This window comes from Orcinus orca, chromosome 7 (genome assembly GCF_937001465.1).
Source record: "Orcinus orca chromosome 7, mOrcOrc1.1, whole genome shotgun sequence".
NCBI classification, from domain to species: Eukaryota; Metazoa; Chordata; class Mammalia; order Artiodactyla; family Delphinidae; genus Orcinus; species Orcinus orca.
Genome location: NC_064565.1, coordinates 104,254,516 through 104,275,821, shown reverse-complemented (window position 1 = coordinate 104,275,821; position 21,306 = coordinate 104,254,516). Strand labels below are relative to the sequence as shown.

General features: G+C 42.0%; 1 protein-coding gene across 3 annotated transcripts in view; it reads left to right on the top strand.

The window, feature by feature from the left end:
* The window catches only part of EPHA4 (EPH receptor A4), a 142,000-nt gene that overhangs the window by 46,447 nt on the left and 74,247 nt on the right, over positions 1–21,306 (top strand). For all 3 annotated transcript variants that reach the window (XM_033426865.2, XM_004262662.3, XM_004262663.2), the window contains exon 4: positions 16,555–16,710. In XM_033426865.2, coding sequence (XP_033282756.1) covers positions 16,555–16,710 — 156 coding nt within the window. The remainder of the gene's footprint in view (positions 1–16,554; positions 16,711–21,306) is intronic.

Genomic DNA, 21,306 nt, shown 5'->3' with positions numbered 1-21,306 from the left:
GTGTGTGTGTGTGTGTGTGTGTGTCTAGGATAAGTCCTGTCTTCTGGGTTTACCAATTACTTGCTGGATAACAGGGAAATAAATATATGTGTAAAGAAGCATGACGATAAAGGAGTGTAGTGCGCACAAAGTAAATGTGAGGTCTGATTCCCGAACGTAGTAATGCTTCCCAGAAGAGGTGGTGGCTGATTTTGTTTAGGCTTGGAAGTGCCCACCAAAGAAAAGCACACAACCTAAATGTTGTGAGCTATGTTTTATTCGGGGACCTTACTGAGGACTATAGCCCAGGAGAGTGAGGAACTTCTGAAGAGGTAAGGAGGAGCCAGGATATATAGGAGTTTTTATTGGAAAAGAAAAAACAACAACAAAAAATACAACCACATAGTTGAACGTCAAAAGGTTACTGCTAATCACAAAACAAATCTTAAGTTAACGACGTAGTGCTCTTCTATGTATGGGAATATGCAAAAGTCTGGGCTCATTGAAACTATTCCTTAAATATATATATATCTTAACTATTTGGGGTTAGTATCCTGTTCTTCTCCATGCGGAACTCCCCACAGGGTACACTGTCATCGGGGGCTGATGGCTTGGTGGTGGGCAACATTCCTTGTTTACTGAAATTGCAGACAGCACGTTTTTGTTCTGCAGAGGAGAGGTTAAGATTTTGTTATCCGGAAGTGACTGAGAACTTGTGAACAGTCCAAGTAAGAACAAATGCTACACGGTCTAGTTTGATTGAAATGTAGGATATCTGAGGAACAACTGGGGCTGGATATGAGGCTTTTGAGTGTCTCTACTGTTCTGTTCGAATTTGATGGAGTACACGATGGGGCCCCTTGAAAGATTTTAAACACAGGCATGACACAATCAGTGTGGACATTGTATTTTCTTTATTACACAAAATGGGTATTTAAAAATTACGCTTAAATCCAGATAATGGCCGATGAAGAAAGTGGAAGCAGAAACTAGAGGAAGGGAGAGAGACAGAAAAACTGAGAAACTACAGGGGAAGTAGAAGGATCTTGGTCGAAGAGCTAGGTAGGACGTGGCTGGAGCTCTAGGTTGTGCTGGAGGTAACCTGCTTTTGTTTACTTGGGCTGGGAGTTCAGAATGCTATCCTTGCCTTGTCTCTGAAAGTTCACTTTGGTTGTTCTACCACTATGCCCAGGTCTTTTCATGTTTTTTTATCCTTAAACCCTGAGAGGCTCCTTTCCTAGGGGCTAGTTAGCTGTAGTATTAACTTCGAGTGGCAATGCCAGCAGCATGAATACCATCCAGGACCAGTCTCCTAAGTGGGATGTCTTTATAGCTGGAGCAGAAGAAAGAAGTTCTGTTGGATGAACCTGAAGAGCTGAAGAAAAGGAAATGTTTTCTTGAGTCCCTTCCTGTTCTCCACCTCTCTCTTTCCCTTGGATTCTTGCTCTGAATCACCATCTGTTTTCCACCTCACAGGGCGTTGGGGTTAATATCAGCTCTGCAGTCTGTGACTCAGGGTCCAAACATCCTTAATCGGAAACCGCATCATTTCAAGTACGTTGAGGAAACGGGTTTCCTTTGTGGCCATAGGACCCTAGTAATCTTAGTATTCTCATATTCTCAAACCATGGATCATGTTTTGTTATAGTCTACCCTCTTTGATTTTTTTTTTTAAACTACATTTATAGGCACCCTGGCTGTGACACTGCACTGTTTTGTTTAAAACACGCACCTGCTTTGTTAGTAAAGGAAACTTTGCCAAGAGAATTGTATGTAGGTGGGTGTGACTAACTCAGCAAAGAGACTTATCTCTCATCCTATCTGCCCGAGGTCCCGAGGCTGCCTTTGATACGACTTATTTCTTCCCTCACCAGCCCCACCCACTCCAACCTGTACTGCTCTTTCCTCCCCCAACTTTTCTTATCTAAATAGTTTAGCTTTTCAAAACTAGTCAGCCCTCTGGATTTATTTTCTGTTGCGTGACCTGAACCATGGGCTTCCTGCTCCTTTGAGTGCCAGGGGCTCACAAGCCGGGAACATTCACATTTTGCCTCTCCACTTCCCCCACCCTTTAAGTATTACCAGCAGACCTTCTTGCCTGCCTGCGTTGGGGTTGGACTCTTTCCTCTAGGCAACTTTCAGCACAGCCTGTAACGTTGCGAGGCTGTTTGAAGGGAAATCTGAGTCCCAGTGGACAAGAAACATAGGAACAGGAAAGGGAACCCAAAATGATCTTTGTAAAGCTTGGTTCACAGAGCCAGGGGTGGTCTGGCCGTGTGTCCAGCCTTCTAGAGCTGGTCATCAAGGTTTAGATGCTACAGGCAATTCATCCGTCCATTTATCCAGCCTACCAGTATGTCATGAACAGCTACCAGGATGCTATACGCAGTGCTGGAGATTTCATCGCAAACAGGATAGGCACATTTACTACTGCTACTGATCAAGAGGTGCATTCTACAGGGGGAGATGGGCCGGGAACCTCTAAACACACAGTTCATCACTGAACGATACTTGTGCAGAAGGCGGGGTTGAGGAGAGGGTCTGTAAGAGTGAGGCTTTCCTTGTGGCTGGTACCGGCATCCCAGGAGTCCCTTCTTTTCTTATAAGCTGAAGATGACTGTTTTGCACTGTAGGCTAAGGACTGAGCTATATCATCACAGGGTCTATCAGGAAAAGAGGGTATGAATGGTACCAAATCTGAAAATTCTACTCTCATTTTTTCAGTTTTCTGGAAACCAGCTAGCTATCTGCGGTCTCCCAATTAGGTCAACGTCAGCTCTGTGCGGAAACAGGAAAGTAAAGACCCCACTTGAAAACCAACAGAGCCTGCCCACACCAACAGCAACCTAATGTCAACTCAGAAGCTAATGGCTCTTCCTTTACTTCTGTTGCTGTTGACACATTCTTGTCAGTTGCACTCCTGGTTCCGGTTTGCCTCGCGCTCTGGAATCCGGCGCTCGGGCAGGCTCCGTGTCAGTGGGTGCTGTCGTGCGCCTGCCATCAAGGTGTGGCTGCTGTATGTAAGTGGTCGGACACCTAGGCCTGGTTACCAGCCTCGTAGAGACTGTTGTGTTGGTGGGAGGTGTTCTATCATCAGCGGTGGGAGTGATGGCCCAGTCTGCTCAGGTACATCTAGACATGACTCATTTCAAAGGACACAGCCAAGGGGAAAACCAAAATTTACTCCTCATGTCACTTGTCTGGTATCTTAAGTCCACATCCAGGAATATTTTGTGACCTCACTGGAGAGCAAAGCGAGTCCTTTATGTCATTTACTTGGAACCCAAGCTCTGATCCCTGCTCCTCTATCCCCACCCTGGTCCAGGTCACCATCGTCTCTTCTTGGTCTCCCTCAACAGCCTCCTCACTAGTGACCCTGCTTCTACTGGTACTTCCCAACACCCATCTTCAACCAGCCCCCAGAGTGATCGTTTGAAAAATCTCTACCCTGCTGGTCTCTTGGAGCTCGGTGTTGGCTTTCCTCCTCAAGCTTTCCCTAGAGACAGCTCTTCTCTAATGGATGCATACCTCATCAGGGGCCTTTGCAACTTCCTTTTTCTCTTGGAATGCTTCTCTCACATAAATCTTCACATTTGCTGGCCCTTTCTTAATTCAGAGCCCAGCTCATGGGTCACCTATAAAAGGCCTTCCCTAAACAGCTGCTGTAAGCCCTTTCCCCAATCGCTTTCATGTTACCACTTTGCTCTCTTGTAATTATACCTGAGCCACTAGAGTGTGTGCTCTTCCAAAGCACAGACGCCCTCTCTGTCATCCCCTCCCTCTGCCAGGCATATGCAGCTGCTTAACTGTACATGTGGAGTGAGTGAGCCTTGATGCCATAGAGAAAAGACATCTGTTTTCTTCGTTCTCTTTTCTGATTTTAGTAAGTGGCAAAAGGAGCATAGGAACACTCAGAAATCTCTGCTAAGACAGAGAAGAGAAAGTTCAATAAAGAGTTTAAAGTTATGAATTTATGGGGGAGTGGGTTGTTTTGATAAGCCCGTAACTCAGACCCGTGGCTGGTGAGTGGTCGAGCTCGGGTCCTGAGTTCTGTGGATGAGCCCACACCAGGCCTGGAAGGGAAGGTCAATGTACTGGAGTCATTTGCTGAATAGCATTTGAACCAAACCATAAATGACTTTAATGTTTATTAAAACATGTTAGCTCTTTCAGAATCATTGAGTCTATCAGATCCTGGGAGGAGTATAGACCAGAATTTTAGAAGTTTAAAAAGAAATTTTATAAATTATGTAGTCTGGTGTCCTGAGAGGAAACAGAGGCCCAGAGACCTTCAGTTGGTAAATATTGGGACTAGAACCCAGCTCCGGTCCCCACAGAGCCTGGCCTCTGGATTCACTTCCTGCACTTACACATATGCTAGGAATGAATTCTGACATACCAAGTATAACCTTGACGTAGCCTTGAGGAAAAAAGCTTCATTTTGTTCATGGAGATGATCATCCACCTGCCAAATTGTTTTAATGCTTTTCTTTTTTTTCTCTTCTGGGAGGAGGATTTATGACTTCAGCCTTTTTTTTTTAACTTCTTCAAATCCGAACCTCATTCAAAATGATCCCACCTCAGGGCTAGGAAAAAGTTTTCTATTCTAATAAATAAAATACAGGTCTTCTCATGGCCTCAGCTTTCCAGACACAAAACTGATCTGCTTTTGACAGCTCTGTGAAAGGACTTTTCATGTTTCTCAACTGCTTTGTGATATACAGAAAAGAAGAGTAATTAGCAAAGAAATTAAACCATTTTCCAAAATCCAGGTTGGTTATGATCTTGTAACTAGAATCCTAAGAAACATTTTCAATTTCCCATGCTGCTTGTAATCATTTTTGAAGGTTAGTTCAGAAACTTGTACATCTTTTTGTACATCTGAGATGAATTTAGGTTATGCTAGTGAAATTCATTTCTTCTGTGTTTGGCAATAAGCCTGATTTGTTCTCCTGCTGGCTTTAAATGGCTCTCACTGTCACCCCATCTATATTTTACAAACAATAGTTGTCCCACTCTTCCTTCATAAGACCCAACACTGCGGGAACTTGTCAATATCATGGTCTTGTTTTTGTTTTTATTAATATCAATTTTCATCGTGATTGCTTGTGTTTGATATTTGGGATGAGATACAAATGAAGAGATAATGAATTGATATTTCCCCCTGGCATCCCTGTTTGTGATTTATAATTTATACCTGGGAAAGATTTACTGACCTAACTGATAATCCTTCCCAACAAAAGATAAACACCTGTATAAGTCATCAGTATTAAGTCAGATGCACTTGAAAGGGACAAAGAATTCACCTGCAAGCACTTTTGGCATCTTGCCCTTTCCCATGAATTCAAACTGCTGACAGAGAAAGCTGAGGCTGCCAGAGCACTTTCAACAGGAGAGCTCCTGAGGGAGGGACCAGCCCCACCTGCCATACTGTAAGGACCATCGTAGAGGCCTGCCCTTTGTGCTTTCATTAGCGGAGATCCGGTGAAAGCAAAGAAATTGTCCTAGTGCTGTGGAGCTCAGATCTATGAATGTGCAGCTCCCCAGCCTCCCTTTTGTCCAAGTGGTCCTGTAGAAATCTCACAGGTAAGCCCTGACCAGTTGCTAGTCCTTCCTTGTCAAGGTGGGTGCCCATGGGCTCTCAGTGTCACGCTGCCTATTCCTGCTAGCTTTAAACTGATTTTTGGGACCATGATCTGTCAGCCTGATGGGCTGAAAATGCATTAGATAAAGGATCAAACCCACCCCAGCCCTGAAGCTTGCATGAGTGTAACTGAGTCAGTGGGAGAGAGTGAGTTGGTACTAGCACTCTTTTATTTAAGAGTGAAGTCATTGGTGATCTCAAATGTTTGGTCTGCTGGTTCTTGCTCTGATCTCTCAGATTGTCTCTATACAGCACCAAACACAGACGGTGCACGTGCCCCATGACTTTCACTTGGTCTAGACTAGGACTCTTCAAGGAGCTCCTTGGGAATTTTTTGTTGTTGTTGTTCTCCTCAGACGTGAGCAGTGTTGGAATAGTCAAACACATGTAATATTAAATTACATGTAATTTAATGCTAATATTAAACGCTGGCCGATAGTTATATAAAATCACTAATCCACTAATGCAATACCAAAGACAAAACAAATGTTTAACCTGCTCATATCCATTTAACATAAATCCCCTTTTTATCATGAGTAACTCAGAATTTTAAAACTCTTTCCAAAAATTCTCAGTACGATAATATTCAAAAAATAAACAGTGGGGCCTCCCTGGTGGCGCAGTGGTTGAGAGTCCGCCTGCCGATGCAGGGGACACGGGTTCGTGCCCCGGTCCGGGAAGATCCCACATGCTGCGGAGTGGCTGGGCCCGTGAGCCATGGCCGCTGAGCCTGCGCGTCCGGAGCCTGTGCTCCGCAACGGGAGAGGCCACAACAGTGAGAGGCCCGCGTACGGCGGGGAAAAAAAAAAAAAAAAAAAGTAAACACTGAAGGGGCCCATGATCAAAACCTCAGCAAAGAATTGTAATGCATCCCTAGTAACGTTAGCAGTGAGTCTTTTAAAGCTTCTTTTTCTTCTTCTGAGCTCCTTGGGCCCCATCAACATAACAAAAAAGAAGAGGGAGGCACTGAGCAGTTGTTACTGTAGTCATTTCAGCCACATAAATCGTGATCTGTGACAACTCAGGCTGTAAAGTCGTTTGGATGACAATGACCAGCGACACTGCCAGTTAATCAAATAGTTGTTTAACATGTGTTTCTCTTGGTCTGGCCCTGGCTTCAGAACATATTTCATTCATTCCCAGTCTTGACAATCTTTACTTTTAAATGGAGAAACAGCAAGTATAGGATGTACCTAGAGTTAATGAGAGAACCTCCACTTGGGCTGTGATCTCCCTAAAAAGAGGGGCCTTGTCGAAATCAGTCTGGTAAATACCCAGAGTGCCCACTTCCGTGATCTGTACCTGGCTGGCAATCAGTAACTCTTGTTTTATTTTTTCTGGGTAGAATCAGCTTCCTGGCCAAACTCTTTTTCCTTCAGGAACATTCTACTCAGGGGTCACCTGTTCTTACAGATGCCATCTTTCTACTCCGTTCCTTCTATATGCAGACAGTCTTGGGACTTCCCTAGTGGTCCAGTGGTTAAGACTCCTTGCTTCCACTGCAGGGGGCGCAGGTTCCATCCCTGGTCGGGGAACTAAGATCCTGCATGCTTGCGAGGCGCGGCCAAAAAAAAATAAGCAGATAGCCTTGGGTTAGGTGTGTCAGAAAGGTCCCCATAGAAGCCTGCAGGTACCCCTGCCAGAGAGCGTCCTTAAGATGGGAGTGGGGGCAGCAGTCTACTCTTCCTGAAGGCAACATTTCCCAGATTTTTAGGGCTTAGTATGTGCTCAATGAATACTTTCTATCATGGTTACTATAAAAGCTTAACAAAAACATTATAATAATGCTTAATAAGTGTTTGCTAAAACATGAACAGCCGAATGAATGAAAAGGTGTGCATACCTGCTAGTGGATGATCTCTTTACATAATAATGCTGATCACATCAAGTATTAAATTCAGAGTATGAGGAGTGGGATCCTTTATTTAGTGCTCTGACCTCTTATTTGAAATCAGTGGATGTGTAATGAACCACTAGCCTTTATGTACCCCAAAGATCAGAGGCCGAAGAAGGCGATAGCACAACTCATTGGCAAGTTGGTCCCTCTCTGAAATGTCAGGGGTAATCAAGTTCGGTGTGAATGACTTCAGAGTCGCATGCCATCCCTGTGATTAATGTACTATCAGTGGTGAGGTTGGAGCCTATGTAGCTGCACTTATTATGTTCCCATATATTTTCAGTAATTTTATATTCAAGGTCAAGGCAGGGATTAGGTGTTTTTAAGAACACGATTAGGAAATTCCCTGGCAGTGCATTGGTTAGGACTCGGAGCTTTCACTGCCAGGGTCCAGGTTCAGTTGCTGGTCGGGGCACTTAGATCCCACAAGCTGCCTGGCACAGCCAAGAAAAAAAACATTAATAAAAAAAAATTTTTTTTAAGCCGTGATTAAACACTTTGTATGTTTAGCTCATCTTACAGTATTTGTTTTTCTTGACTTTTTTTTCTTTATATTGTAGACATTTGTGATTTTTAACTTATATTTGTTTCCTTTCCTAATATAAACTTTTACATATTAGAAAAGCAGATAAACTTAAATTTTGTCAAAGCCTTAAAAACATTATTATAAATCATTCAATTAAGTTCTGCTCAACCTATGCAAATTTATATCTTCAGTACGATCAATAAATTGAAAAAAATCAATCATTAATCTCAAATTTTATCAAAGAAAGTCACGGTCATTGATATGTGAAATTTAGTATGAAATAAAAGGAAAAGATCCACAAAATTTGTAGAGCTCTGGGGATTAGATTGTTTCCTTGAAATAGTCTCATTGTTTTTCAAGGCAATATTGAAATCCATAATTTGTTTTTTTTTTAATATAGCAAATTTTCAGTGTCTTAAATGGGAGCATAAGAACAAGGGTTAGAGGTAAGAATAAAGAATCTTTATTTAACAAACTACATATTAAATATATACATATATATATAGAGAGAGAGAGATTACAGTTTGTTGTGCTGCCTTCTATTTTAAAATTGTTACCCCCTATAAAATTGCAATAACTTACTTGTTTCTAGCAATGCTCTATTCTGATTTATTATAAATTCATGTTAACTCCCATCTTAGAGAAAATTGTAAAGATCAAACTAAGTTAAAGTTTCTAGCCTCACTGTGGTCAATTCTGGTAGCAACCTCTGGGCTTTAGATCAGAATAGATTCTGTCTCTTTCAAAAATACTGAAGCCCTTTATTTGTCCTGTCAAGTCACTTACATCTAAATTTGGAAACCTAATTGCCTTTGTTGGAGCCCTTAAAAATTCCCCTATGAGAGAGAATCCCAAACTGATGTAGCCAGAGATTGGAGCTAGCAACCTACATTCAGGTCAGTACCTTTACATATATACAGAGGAAGGCCTTTTTTTTTTCTTTTTTTGTGGTACGCGGGCCTCTCACTGTTGTGGCCTCTTCCGTTGTGGAGCACAGGGTCCGGACGCGCAGGCTCAGCGGCCATGGCTCACGGGCCCAGCCGCTCTGCCACACGTGGGATCTTCCCGGACCGGGGCACGAACCCGTGTCCCCTGCATCGGCAGGCGGACTCTCAACCACTGCGCCACCAGGGAAGCCCCAGAGGGAGGCTTTTTTAAAGCAGTTTCTGGCAATGGAATTATGCCTTATTAATATGCTGAACCTACTAACTCATTTTCTTCTTTTCCATGTTTAGTTGAACTTTGTCTTTGGAATTTCTTCTGTTCACGTTGACTCCCTCCAAGTTTACCAAAGAGAAATAGCTCCTCAAATAATTAGACTGTGTGTTTTTGAGGCAAGCAGGGAAAATAATAAGTTATTTCTCCATTGCATTCTTTTTACTTGTGTTCAGTAATTTTTGTGGAGTTAATTTAAATTTAGCAGGCTTTATGTGAACTTGCTTCTAGAGGATTTACTGCATCTTATGTGAAAACCGTCTGCATCTGACATTTTAGAATTACCTACCTATTTATGGAATTATACTGCATTCTGTTGAAAGAGCAAGTCAATTTTCAGTGTAGATTTTTTTCTGTCATTTTCTTCCCCTTTGTCTATTTTTTGTGAAAGCTACTTCCAAGATAAGAGTGGAAACAATGGAAGGAGCTGGAGGGTAGAGAATAGGATGGAACAGTGGTTTGCTGAAGGAGATGGTCTCATCATAAACTATTGATGGAAAAAAGAAACCTCAAAACCCAACCCAATAATTTACTTAATTTTAAAAATGTTCTTACATATTTTTAAAATAAAAATAAAACTTTACCTGAAACCTATCTTGTGTATGATCGCTAAATAAGTTGCCGATGCTATGAGACAGAATTCAATCCAGGGTTTTTCACATGTTAACAAAGGAAATAAAACAATGAACACGTTATCTCATAGTGTTTTTGAAATTATATCCAGTTCTGTTCAAAAACAAAACAAACACTTGAGTTTTATTTATTATTTTTTTAAAATATATGGATTATGTGCACCTTTGCAGCCTGTTATATCCCACTGTAGTAATAATATGTTACCCTTTTAGTGAGTAGTTAATACAGACCGGGCACTGTGCTTCACTGCATAGGTATTGTCTCATCTAATAAGTACATCAGCCCCCAAGTCAGGCTACATCACTTTCTCACCATTGCTGCAAAAGAGTAAACTTTCCACCAACCATCTTACTGGAAAAGTAATTTGACTCAGTACTATAATATGTACATTCACTTTAAATTGGCTTTCAGGGAAGGGTTTTTAAAGGCAACATTTGGGGTGACTGCTGCAGGATATATGACTTTCTTCTGATTGGTTAGTGATGAGGTAACAGGGTGGTGTTCCAGGAATCTTAATCATCAACTTTCTGATTCCAACCAGTCTGGGGTCTCATTGTAGTTACTATTTATCACCTGGGTGGGGGTCATAGTTCCTACAGAACTCAAACATGTCTATCCGATTGTCATGTATAGCCCTTGAGGAGGAACTAGGGCTCTGTTTTATCTCTGAGCTATTGTTCAAGCTATCTTGCTTAACTGCTTTTCCTTTGTTTCTGCATTCCATCACTTCTCTAATTAGTAACTGCTTGGAACTCGGGGAGACACTGCAGGGTAACAGAGATCAAGGAACCTTAGATTCCAGGCTTGATCCTGGCATACTCTAGAAGGAATGGTGGGCAAGTCATTCATCTCGAAAATGAGTGCGTTGGACTAGATTTAATATTGGCAAAGTATGACCCCCAGGCCTGACATCTGTTTTTTATGGTCTGAGAGCTAAGAATGATTTTTATAGATGACATTTGCAATCAATTTGATAATAAGGCACACTTTTTTTGAACTCCAATTAAGTGGAATATTATCCCTCCAGATAGGAATTCCATTCTTCTCATTAATAAATAGCACTTAATTGTTACTATTATATTCTGAATTTCATCAATTAAAAATTTTTGTAGAAATTTCTTAGAATTTTATCTTGTTATGTAATTACCTTCTTAATATCCTTGGTCTTCCTCTTGGCCTGCAAAGCCTAAATTTTTTACTGTCTAGCGCTTTACAGAAATGTTTGCTCGCCCCTGGATTAGATGATCTCTAAGCTTCCTTAAAAAACTCAATTTCCTTTTTTTTTTTTTTTTTCCAACACATATCAGGAAAACCAGTCGTGGAATGCAGATGACTGGCACAGTGTAGTTTTGCCAGTGTTTTGCTATTTATGAATGGAATAGTCGATGGTCCCAAAGCAGAGCCCAGTTTCCCTGTAACAATTGTCCATCTTTACCCTGTAGATTTCAAAAGCATGAGGAGATCTATAAGCCTGATATATAGGTTAAGCTACACTGCCTGGGTTAGAAAACCAACCCTGCCTTGGGCAGATCGTTAACCTCTCTGCCTCAGTTTTCCCGTCTGTACTATGGGGGATTTGTTGATGTTCACAACTTCCCCAAAGATGGCTGGGGATTGCACATTTCCGCAAAAACCTGAAAGCAGAAACCTTCTTTAGAGACCTCACTTTATTTTATTTTTTAATTTTTTTATACATTTAATTTTTTTTAATTAAAATTTTTGTTTTGTTTGGCCTCACCATGCAGCATGCGGGATCTTAGTTCCCTGAGCGGGGATCAAACCTGTGTCCCCTGCATTGGGAGCGCGGAGTCTTAACCACTGGACCACCAGGGAAGCCCCCAGAAATTCTCTTTGACAGATTGTTTTCCCCTTAGGAAAACCTCTTACGTTATTCATAAAATATACAGTCTAGCAAGTGAACAGTTAATCAGAAACTAATTTGATAACGGCCATTACGTAACTTTGATATTTCTAAAATAAATTCCTAAGCGTACTGAAAATACTGTATATCCAGTACACCAAAGGCAGAGTTCCCCATAGTACCCGTCTGGAAGTGTGTGCCTAATATCCTACCCACAGGATGAGGGTAGAGGGGCCCACAGGCCTCCCACAGCCAAATGTTCCCCCTGGACCAGTTTGCATAAATGGCTCAGATTGCCCCAAGGGAGCCACTATTGGAATTTCATCTTTAACCTTCTGGAGACTCCAAATTAAAATGCAAATTTGTTACCCAGGAAGGTAATTTTTAACACATTAATGTTTATTTGTTAGTACTTTAGCACAAATTAGGTTTTCTCAAATTAGCCAGCTGCCTGAGAGCAGTGCTTAAATAGAAGTGAATCAGACTCCCAGAGGTGGGTTCGGGGTAAATTTGAGTAAAGGTCCATCCCCCATCACTGTCAGTGCCCAGCATTTGCAAGAGTGCCTGTGTGTGGTCACACATGAACACACACACACACACACACACACACACACACACACGTGTGCGCGCGCGACTTAAGATTCCAGACTTTAGCATAGCATTATTCAATAGAAATACAGTGCAAGTCACACAGATGATTTTAAGGTTTTTAGTAGCCACATTAAAAAACGTAAAGTTTCAAAGGTGAAATTAAATTTAATGGTATTTTATTTAACTCAGCATATCCAAAATGTTGCTTCAATATGTAATCAATATAAAAATTATTAATAAGTTAGTTCTCCTTTTTGAGTACGAAGTCTTTGAAATCTCCTGTGTATTTCATATTTACAGTTTGTCTCAATTCGGACCAGTCCCGTTTCAAGCACTCAGGGCCCGCTTGTGGCCAGTAGTTACTCTGGACAGTGTAGACCTGGAAAGTGGGTCACAGACATGTGGTTGACCGAGGCAGCAACCTGGTGGGCTGGAAGGACAAATGGAAGTTGGGACCACCCGTACCTCCCCATCACCCAATTATATCAGTGTCACATTTTGCTAGAAGTCAGTCTCAATGCTGACTCCACCACTTAGCTGTGTGACCTTGGGCAAGTTACTTAAAACCCTCAGTTTTTTCATTTGCATGTAAACACCATAAATGCTCAATGAATATTTGATGTATCATCACAATTGATATTATTAGTAGCTATTTTTACAAACTAAATGAGTTTAAACGTGAACTATAAAGGCAGTCAGGTGCAATCAATCTTTCTGTATTTCTCTAAAAAGGAGAAAAATGACCAAACATCTATATATATAATATCTTTTAAGAGTAGGTTTCACTAGTTCCTGAAATTGGGCATTCCACCTCATGCAAATCATCTATACACTAAGAAATCCTGAAGATACTACCTTGCCTTAAGAACCATTTTGTTTTTGTTTTTAACCAGAAGTAGTTATATTTAAATATTCCACAAAGGAACTTCTACAGAAGACTGTCCTAAAATACAACCTCATTATAGTAGTGGGTCAGCCAATGAAACAAAAGTTTTTCTTTCTCTTCTTTGTCCTCATTTGTCTTCCTTTATTTAAAGTCAGCAGAAGGAACTAATTAAGGCAAAGCTAAAGGAGAAGAATTCAGAGTTTTGCATGGCACATGTGAATTAATCTTCCCACAATGGCATATTTGAAAGATCAAGTAAGGCACTCCTTCTCTGTACCCCATCTAGTGAACCCTCACCAGCAACGGGGCAGAAGGAAGGCATGTCTTGGGTGTGCAGTTGGGCTCTCTCCAAACTTGCTTACCAAGTCACTATCATTCAAAACTACAGTGTAATGGTTTTCACCCAAAAGAGAATGATGGAAAATCATAACACGTGTCAATGCTTGCTATACACGTTTCATGGGGGTTTTGTTTAGAATGAAAGATGTAGTGAAGATTTTAAGACGCAAATAAATGGTGATTAAATATGGGATGTACTTACACATCCATGCACCAAACGCTGCAAGGCTGTGAACCACACAGAGCAAAGAAATGTACTTAGCCATCCGTTTAGAAGGTCATTTTGAATGTAGGCAGCAAAATGGCTGTGTGCATGAAAAACCACTACTGTATTTTGTATCCTGAAATATTAATAACATGGTCTTAATGTAGTTGAAGACACAAGAATGTGTTAAGGGTAGCAAGGGTTGCTGAGAATAGCACAATGACAATTTTGTCTTTTCTGCTTGCGCTTGTAAAAGCAAGAGTAAAAGAGAGTAAAAATAGTGTGTTTAAAGAACAGCAGCCTTCAATTTCCCAAATAGATGTAAAACTCTGTATTCTCCAAATAAATTCACAAATACTTACTCTTGGTAACATTAATATACTAGATTCAAGGAAACAGAAAAGAAGTATAAAACTGAAAATTCACTTTTCCCTTAAATAAACATGTATATATACAACTAATTTTTGAACTTTAGGAAATTCAAGATATCCTTCAATTTGATTTTTGTGAACTAGGAATTCAATTCTTTAACTGGAAGTAGTCTTATTGGAATAGAAGTGGAGGAAATAGCAATGCTTTTTTTTTCTTAAGTTTTTGAATGTGTTCTGTTTTCACATGGCAATGAATCAGTCATAGGCCAATTTTGTTGTCAATCTCCCTCTCCCGCTGTGAGTTTTTACATTTTGATGCCTGATGAAACGAAGGTGCACAAGGATTAGGCAGGAACGTGGAAAGTTTTCCTCCAACATCCAGATGTGAAAAAATAAAAGCAATTTATCCCTTATTGGCCGTCCCAGCCCCGAGCGACCAGGTTTCCACAAGTTGCCTTTGTGGGCTGTGACTGACCGAGTGAGACACGAGACCCAGTGGGTTTGTGTCAAGTTCAAGGACTCATTGTGTTTGAAGTGGGAAGAACGAGTTTGACCCTCTGTGCTTCTTCCTGCCAAAGCCACAGTTTTTGATTTTAATCGAAACCCTAGGGCCATCTTAAGCGTGACCAAGAAGCACCTTGCATGTTGAACCTTATCTAATGATATGATGCGTATCATATTGAGACATAAATCTCAGTCATAGTCATTGGAGCAACTTGTTTTTCTAAGATGCTCCGGTCCAGTGACAGACGAAAGCAAATAAGGGAGAGCTTGATCTCCGAGCGCTTTTATTGTCGGTGCTCCACACGCCATAAAGTTTTGACTCGTTAAAGGAAATTCCATAAGCAACTTTAGTTAATAATGGTGAAGTAACTGCGCGCTTCTCTGGTGCTTCTGCTGAACTCCGTTTCCGCCTGCCGTTACCAGAGCATGATTAAGAAAATACCAACAGGATGTGCTGGACGGGGGAACAGACTTCAACTTGAAGCCGTACAGATGCTTGATGGATGAGTAACGAGACAGGGAATGTGGCCATTTCTCCTCGGAGAATCACATAGTTCTGTGGATCTCTTTTTATCTACTGGTTTGAGTAAAATCTGCTGGCGCGGTTGGTCTCTTGCGGTGGTCACGCTGATGGAAAAGGCCCTTCTCCCAGCTGATATTTTTGATAATTTAGAAATACCCAAAGTGTGTGATAAATGGAGAAAATTGAGAGGGAATCATACTGGAAAGATTGTGGGTAACTGTAACATTTTTATCGTACCTCTGGTCTCATAAAATAACTTTATTTTTAATGGCCTTGTCACTGTGGGTTTAATATGGATGGTGTCAGTCAATTTTTATTTGAGGTTGAGACAGATTTGGGAGGTGATCTTGAAGGCATAGGGGAGAAAAAAAAGGGAGAGAAAGACGCTATTAATTATTATTTATAGTGAGATTTCCCAGAATTATTGAGTCTTTCCACATTAGTCAGAGCGGTCCTCGGTGTCAGTGTGATGTTAGATGAGGTCATGGAAAGCGTGTCAGGTGCATAAGGAGCTATATGGCCCTGGCCCATGTTTTCTCTCCACCAGCCACTTGGGCTGTGTGTGCAGAGGGAGGGCGGCGTTGGAAAAATGGAGGAAGGGGGAAACATGAGGGTTTTATGAATTTGAAAATGAACGCCAATATCTGCCAATCTTGAAAAAAAATCTGAACATATTATATTCCAGAATCTACCGTGGGTAGTTTTATATTATTTTCCCCTGAAATCATGATCCATGTCTTACCAACTCTTTTCTTTTATGCTTGGTTGCTTCTGTTGGTCTTTCACTTTGGTTCTCTCTGTAGCTGAGCGTAATTAGGAAATAATCACCTACCAATTTTTTGTTGGCGCTGGGATACACTTCCAGCTATTTGGTTCAAAACCATGCTGTCAGATTCCATAGCATGGGGCCAAGAGTACAGGCTTTGGGGGCCGAGCACTTGCAGTCAAAGCTGGTCCCTGACATTTACCAGATGCATGGTCTGGTGCCGACAGTTTACCGCTCAAAGCTGGTATTCCTCATTTCCAAGGTAAGACTAGTAACAGTGCCTGTGGAAAGGGGGCACCGTAAGGATCAAACGGCATCATGCATATAAGCATGTAGGAAGCGCAGGGTAAACTTCAGCTGTGCTTTTATTGACACAACTGGTTTTAAGAAATTTTTTTTCCACAGGGCTTGCCACCTGACCGTAATGTTAATGGCTCTTAAAGAGTGACTGTTATCAACAAATGTTTTGGGTTGTTTTACCTGCATCTCAAACCAGATGCTCACTAGTGATTAGCAAAAATGTCTCCTTTCTTCTGAATCAAGGAGGTAACATTTCGCTTTGCTATGTTATCAGGGGTTTATGTTGATTTTTTTTTTTTTCTGCTTTCCTTTAGCTTGCAAAATTGGATATTACAAGGCCCTGTCCACGGACGCCAGCTGTGCCAAGTGTCCACCACACAGCTATTCTGTCTGGGAAGGGGCCACGTCGTGCACCTGTGACCGAGGCTTTTTCAGAGCCGACAGCGATGCTGCCTCCATGCCCTGCACCCGTAAGTTGTACGCTCATCTCCCGTTTCTTATATACCAACAGCTTTCATTTCCACCTAGCAGGGCACTGCTAGGCCTTCTCCCAGGATAACCATGCAGGGGGCAAATGAAATGAAACATGCATCTTTTCCCAGTCAGAGCAGGGGCAATCCTTAGGGAAAGAAAGGCTCTTTCTCACTGAGTTTGTCGCCTTCAAGATGCACGGCTGCCAACAGACGACTTAGTGGAGCAGAGATTGAACATTCAGGGGTTGTCTGACACAGTGTAATTAGAGCTGAGACTGGAATTTATAAACGGCTTTACCGTTTCATCTAGGACTCCTGGGGAAGAGTGACAGCTGCAAGGGAAACAGGTATAGGATGGGATCACATGTGGGCAAGTGGTTTCAGTTCTGTGCACAGATGTCATAGCTTGCAATGTCATTACCCTTCTTCCTTCTTTCCTCAGAGTTTTGTGTTCATAACATTTAGACCTGGATCCTAATAAATGCTTGTTTAATGATAGACACTGAACACATGCTGGGTTAAGGAATGGATGGGTTGGCACCTCGGTATGCAGGGGAATAGAGAACTCCTTTCTCACACTTTACATGGACAGTGTTTCCGGGGGTTGACATTCCTTTCATGCATACTCTGGGATTCATAGACCCTGCAGTGGCTATGACCTTGACCAGAGCAGGGAGTGGTGGGCCCGGGTATTCCACCCCTGTGTTCTCATTGACTGAGACTGTGTTGGAGGGACAGAGCTGAGTGGCCAGGCACAGGGGCTTTCCACAGGTTTTGGCTTTGTCTCGCAGCCCATCATTTAGTACCCAAACGACTATCTAGCCTTTTAAGTTTCAGTCTCCTCATCTGTAGAATGGTCTAATAATAGTACCTCCCTCATGGTTGTTGCTACTCAGTACACTCATGTTATTTACACACTATGTAAAATGTATAAAATCATGCTACTTGACAGATGTTAGCTTTTACTGTCATCAGGACTTTCATTATTTTGTTCCTTAACTACCGAACATTCCATCTTGGCTGGCCTGCAAACATCACTGCAGATAGCAGGTTGTTTTTCTGGTTTGGAGTCAGTTGGGTCAGCTGGGGGGCCATTGTCTAGCCCAGTCAAAGACCACCTTTAAAAGGAGTGAGCGGAGAGGGCTTCCCTGCTGGTGCAGTGGTTGAGAGTCCGCCTGCTGATGCAGGGGACGCGGGTTCGTGCCCCGGTCTGGGAAGATCCCACGTGCCGCGGAGCGGCTGGGCCCGTGAGCCATGGCCGCTGAGCCTGCGCGTCCGGAGCCTGTGCTCTGCAACGGGAGAGGCCACAACAGTGAGAGGCCCGCGTACTGCAAAACAAAAACAAAAACAAAACAAAAACAAAAAGCAAAACAACAACCTAAAAAAGGAGTGAGCGGAGAAACTGCAGGGCCATCCCAAATTTGTACTGAAATTGCTGTACCCTCCGGAGTTCATTTCATAACCAGAGAGGATAATAATTATTGTCATAATAACTACAACAACCATTTTATCATTATACCCAGGTGATGCATTAGGCACTTTTGATTAACTTATCATAGGGCTCATATGATAACAATCTATGAGCTAGACATTATCTTTATTTTAGAGATGAGGTAACTACCAGCTCAGAGATGTTAGGGGTCGTGACCAGGACTACACCCCAGCTTGGTGGTCGTGCTGCAAGACCAGAAGCCTCACACAGTTTCTATTTATTGGGAGGCACTCTTGCCCTCTTCCTTAGCTCATGCACACATTTTCAGAGGGAAGGAGTATATTAGGGCCAGACTTAGTTGTAAACATAACTGGACGAAGATTTCCTCATCTTCTTTTTCTGTTCCTTCCATAGACTAAGTACTTTCTCTGGATGCCACGTATATTTGATATGCTCAAGTCCAGCCTGTTTCTTTTCCAATCTAAATATTCTTCTCTTATGTTCCATTGTGTGCAATTAGTTTAATAATAAACTCTCCTCCTCTGTCCACACCCACTACCAACATTTCTCCAGTTGAGATTTTAGGGCACAATAGCAAGCTCAAAGGGAAATATAGTGGGACAACAGTGTGATAATTGCCCTCAATTTGCATCATGCAGTCCAGCACCTACATTCCACACAGATAAGTCTTCTCCAGGCTGGGGCTTGATGGTGAACCTCATAAAATTCACCTCTGATGGCAAGACAACCTGGCTTTTTCTCCCAGGTATTTTTAGTCTTATGATTCTGATCTGTTATCTAGCATTCTGGGGGGCCATGGGCCAATCACTTAATTCTTGCAGCTTGCTGTGTGGGAGCTTAGGGAGACCCCAAAGGTTGCCACATGCCTGAGTTACTGGTATGTTTACCATATGTGTAAAAGTGGTTTCTGAACCTTGGAGTTGTATGTTTCTGTAGGAGTAAATTATTAGCTTTACCCTGACTATGCAAATGAGAGAAAGAAAATATTGATTTTAGCCTATGGTTAGACCTGAAAGTTTAACATGAAAGTAACTTTTGCATTTTTCAGAGATTGTTTTCAACAACGTAAGAGAGGTGGCTTTTTGTGCCATTGATAAGAGACCCATGAAAATACCAAAGCAATATGTGATCCTTAACACTCTCCTAACAAGATCATTGCATTTATTGTATCTCTCTGACTCTGAGTTAAGAGGAAACACAGTGCTGATGTTAATACCACACACTTGAGAGGCTATTTAATCTCTCCAAGCCTCAGTTTACTGATCTATAAAATGGGATTCTCACTATCTACCTGTGAGGTGGTTTTAAGAATTAAACAAGAAGGGACTTCCTGGTGGTTCAGTGGTTAAGACTCCGTGCTCCCAGTGCAGGAGGTCTGGGTTCGATCCCTGATCAGGGAACTAGATCCTGCATGCTGCAACTAAAAGAGCCCACATGCCTCAACTAAAGATCCCACACGTGGCAATGAAGATCCTGCGTGCTGCAACTAAGACCCAGAGCAGCCAAATAAATAAATAAATATTTTAAAAAAAGAAGAAGAATTAAACAAGAAGATATTTGCAAAGGTTTGGCACATGGTAGGGATATAACGAATGTTTGTTCTCTTCTTTTATCCCCAGCTGGTCACTTCCTTCCCCAAATGACCTCCACAGCAGACAGCCAGTGCATCTCACTGCCCCTCTAAAGGGATTGTCTCACTTGACTACATGATTAAATTACCAGTGGCTGTACTGTACTCCAGAAGCTCTGGGGGTAGGACTGAGGCATCAGTATTTTCAAAAGTTGCCCCCATAATTCTACTGTACAGACAAGGTTGAGACCACTTCTCTACAGAGTTGAATTTTTAAGTTTTATTTTACTACACAAGACTCTTTAAGACCTCTTTGAGATAGGGGTAATCTGGGAGGTGACCATATTTTGCTAACAGATAGACTAGTAAATTAAACAAAAGAATTAGAATCTATTCTAGCCTACGGCTCTCCTTCTAGATTTCTTCCATCCTGGTGAGTACAGTGGACCTGCATTGTCCAAGACGGTAGCCACGAGGCACACGTGACTGTTTTAATGGCCACATTTCAGGGCTCAACAGCCACATGTGGCTAGTGGTGACCATACTGAACAGCACTGCTATAGAATATTTCTATGATCACAGAAAGTTCCATTGGACAGTGCGGTGGTAGATTTTTCAATAGAGAAGACAGTGGGAGTTTCTCAGAGAACCCCTTGATCAAATAACCCAGAAAATGAAGCCCTTCCCCCTCGCCCCGCCCCCAGCTTTATCGGCTTCTCCTGACAAGATGTGGGGATGGAAAGGAGCATAAACATCAGGGATCCTTTCAAAGTGATTCCAGCCTCTAATCAGTTCTTCCCAGTTGGTTAAGCCAGGTGACAAACCCAATCCCCTTGTGCTGACAGCCATGATAATCAGGGACTTCTTTGTTCATTATGCTGTCTTTAACCCCAACATTCTTATGCAGCCCTGAGTTTAGTGATCGCTCACTGTGACGGCACACTAATGAAGAAATGAAACACACTCTCTGAGACTCATTCTTCTGGCCAAAGAGAGACTCTGCTCCACTGGCTTGTAAAATCAGGTTTTTGTTCACTTGGAGAACGATTAGACCCGGAATACAAGCAGCATTGGCTAATTTAGAAGGAAACACCTAAGAAGTTCTTCACACCGTCGACATTGCTGGAGAACTTCAGAGAATTTAATGGAGAATAAACTTTATCTCTAGGAGGACTTTGGATGGAGCTTCTTGTTAGGTTAGGTTAGCATAAATGGCTGTGAGTTAGATAGGCAGTTTTCAATGGAGGCATCATGTGAACATTTTCAAGAAAATAATCTGTACCTGTTAGAATAGAGAGTAAGAACAATGCTTCTTAAACATGAGTGTGCGCAGAATCACGCGAAAGACACCTAGGGATTGGTAGGAGATGTCAGGCTTGACATTCTGCATTTTTAACAAGTCCCCAGATGCTGCTGGTCTGTGGACCACTTTTAGCCAGTAGGAATTTAGAGCCTCCCTGGTGGATCGCATGTGATGGGAGACCCTCTCTTCTGTCCTTGTCACTTTCAGGCCATTTCTTCAGCTCATTGATGACTCTAGAGAGAGATTTCAAGTGTTCTGAACATTCTC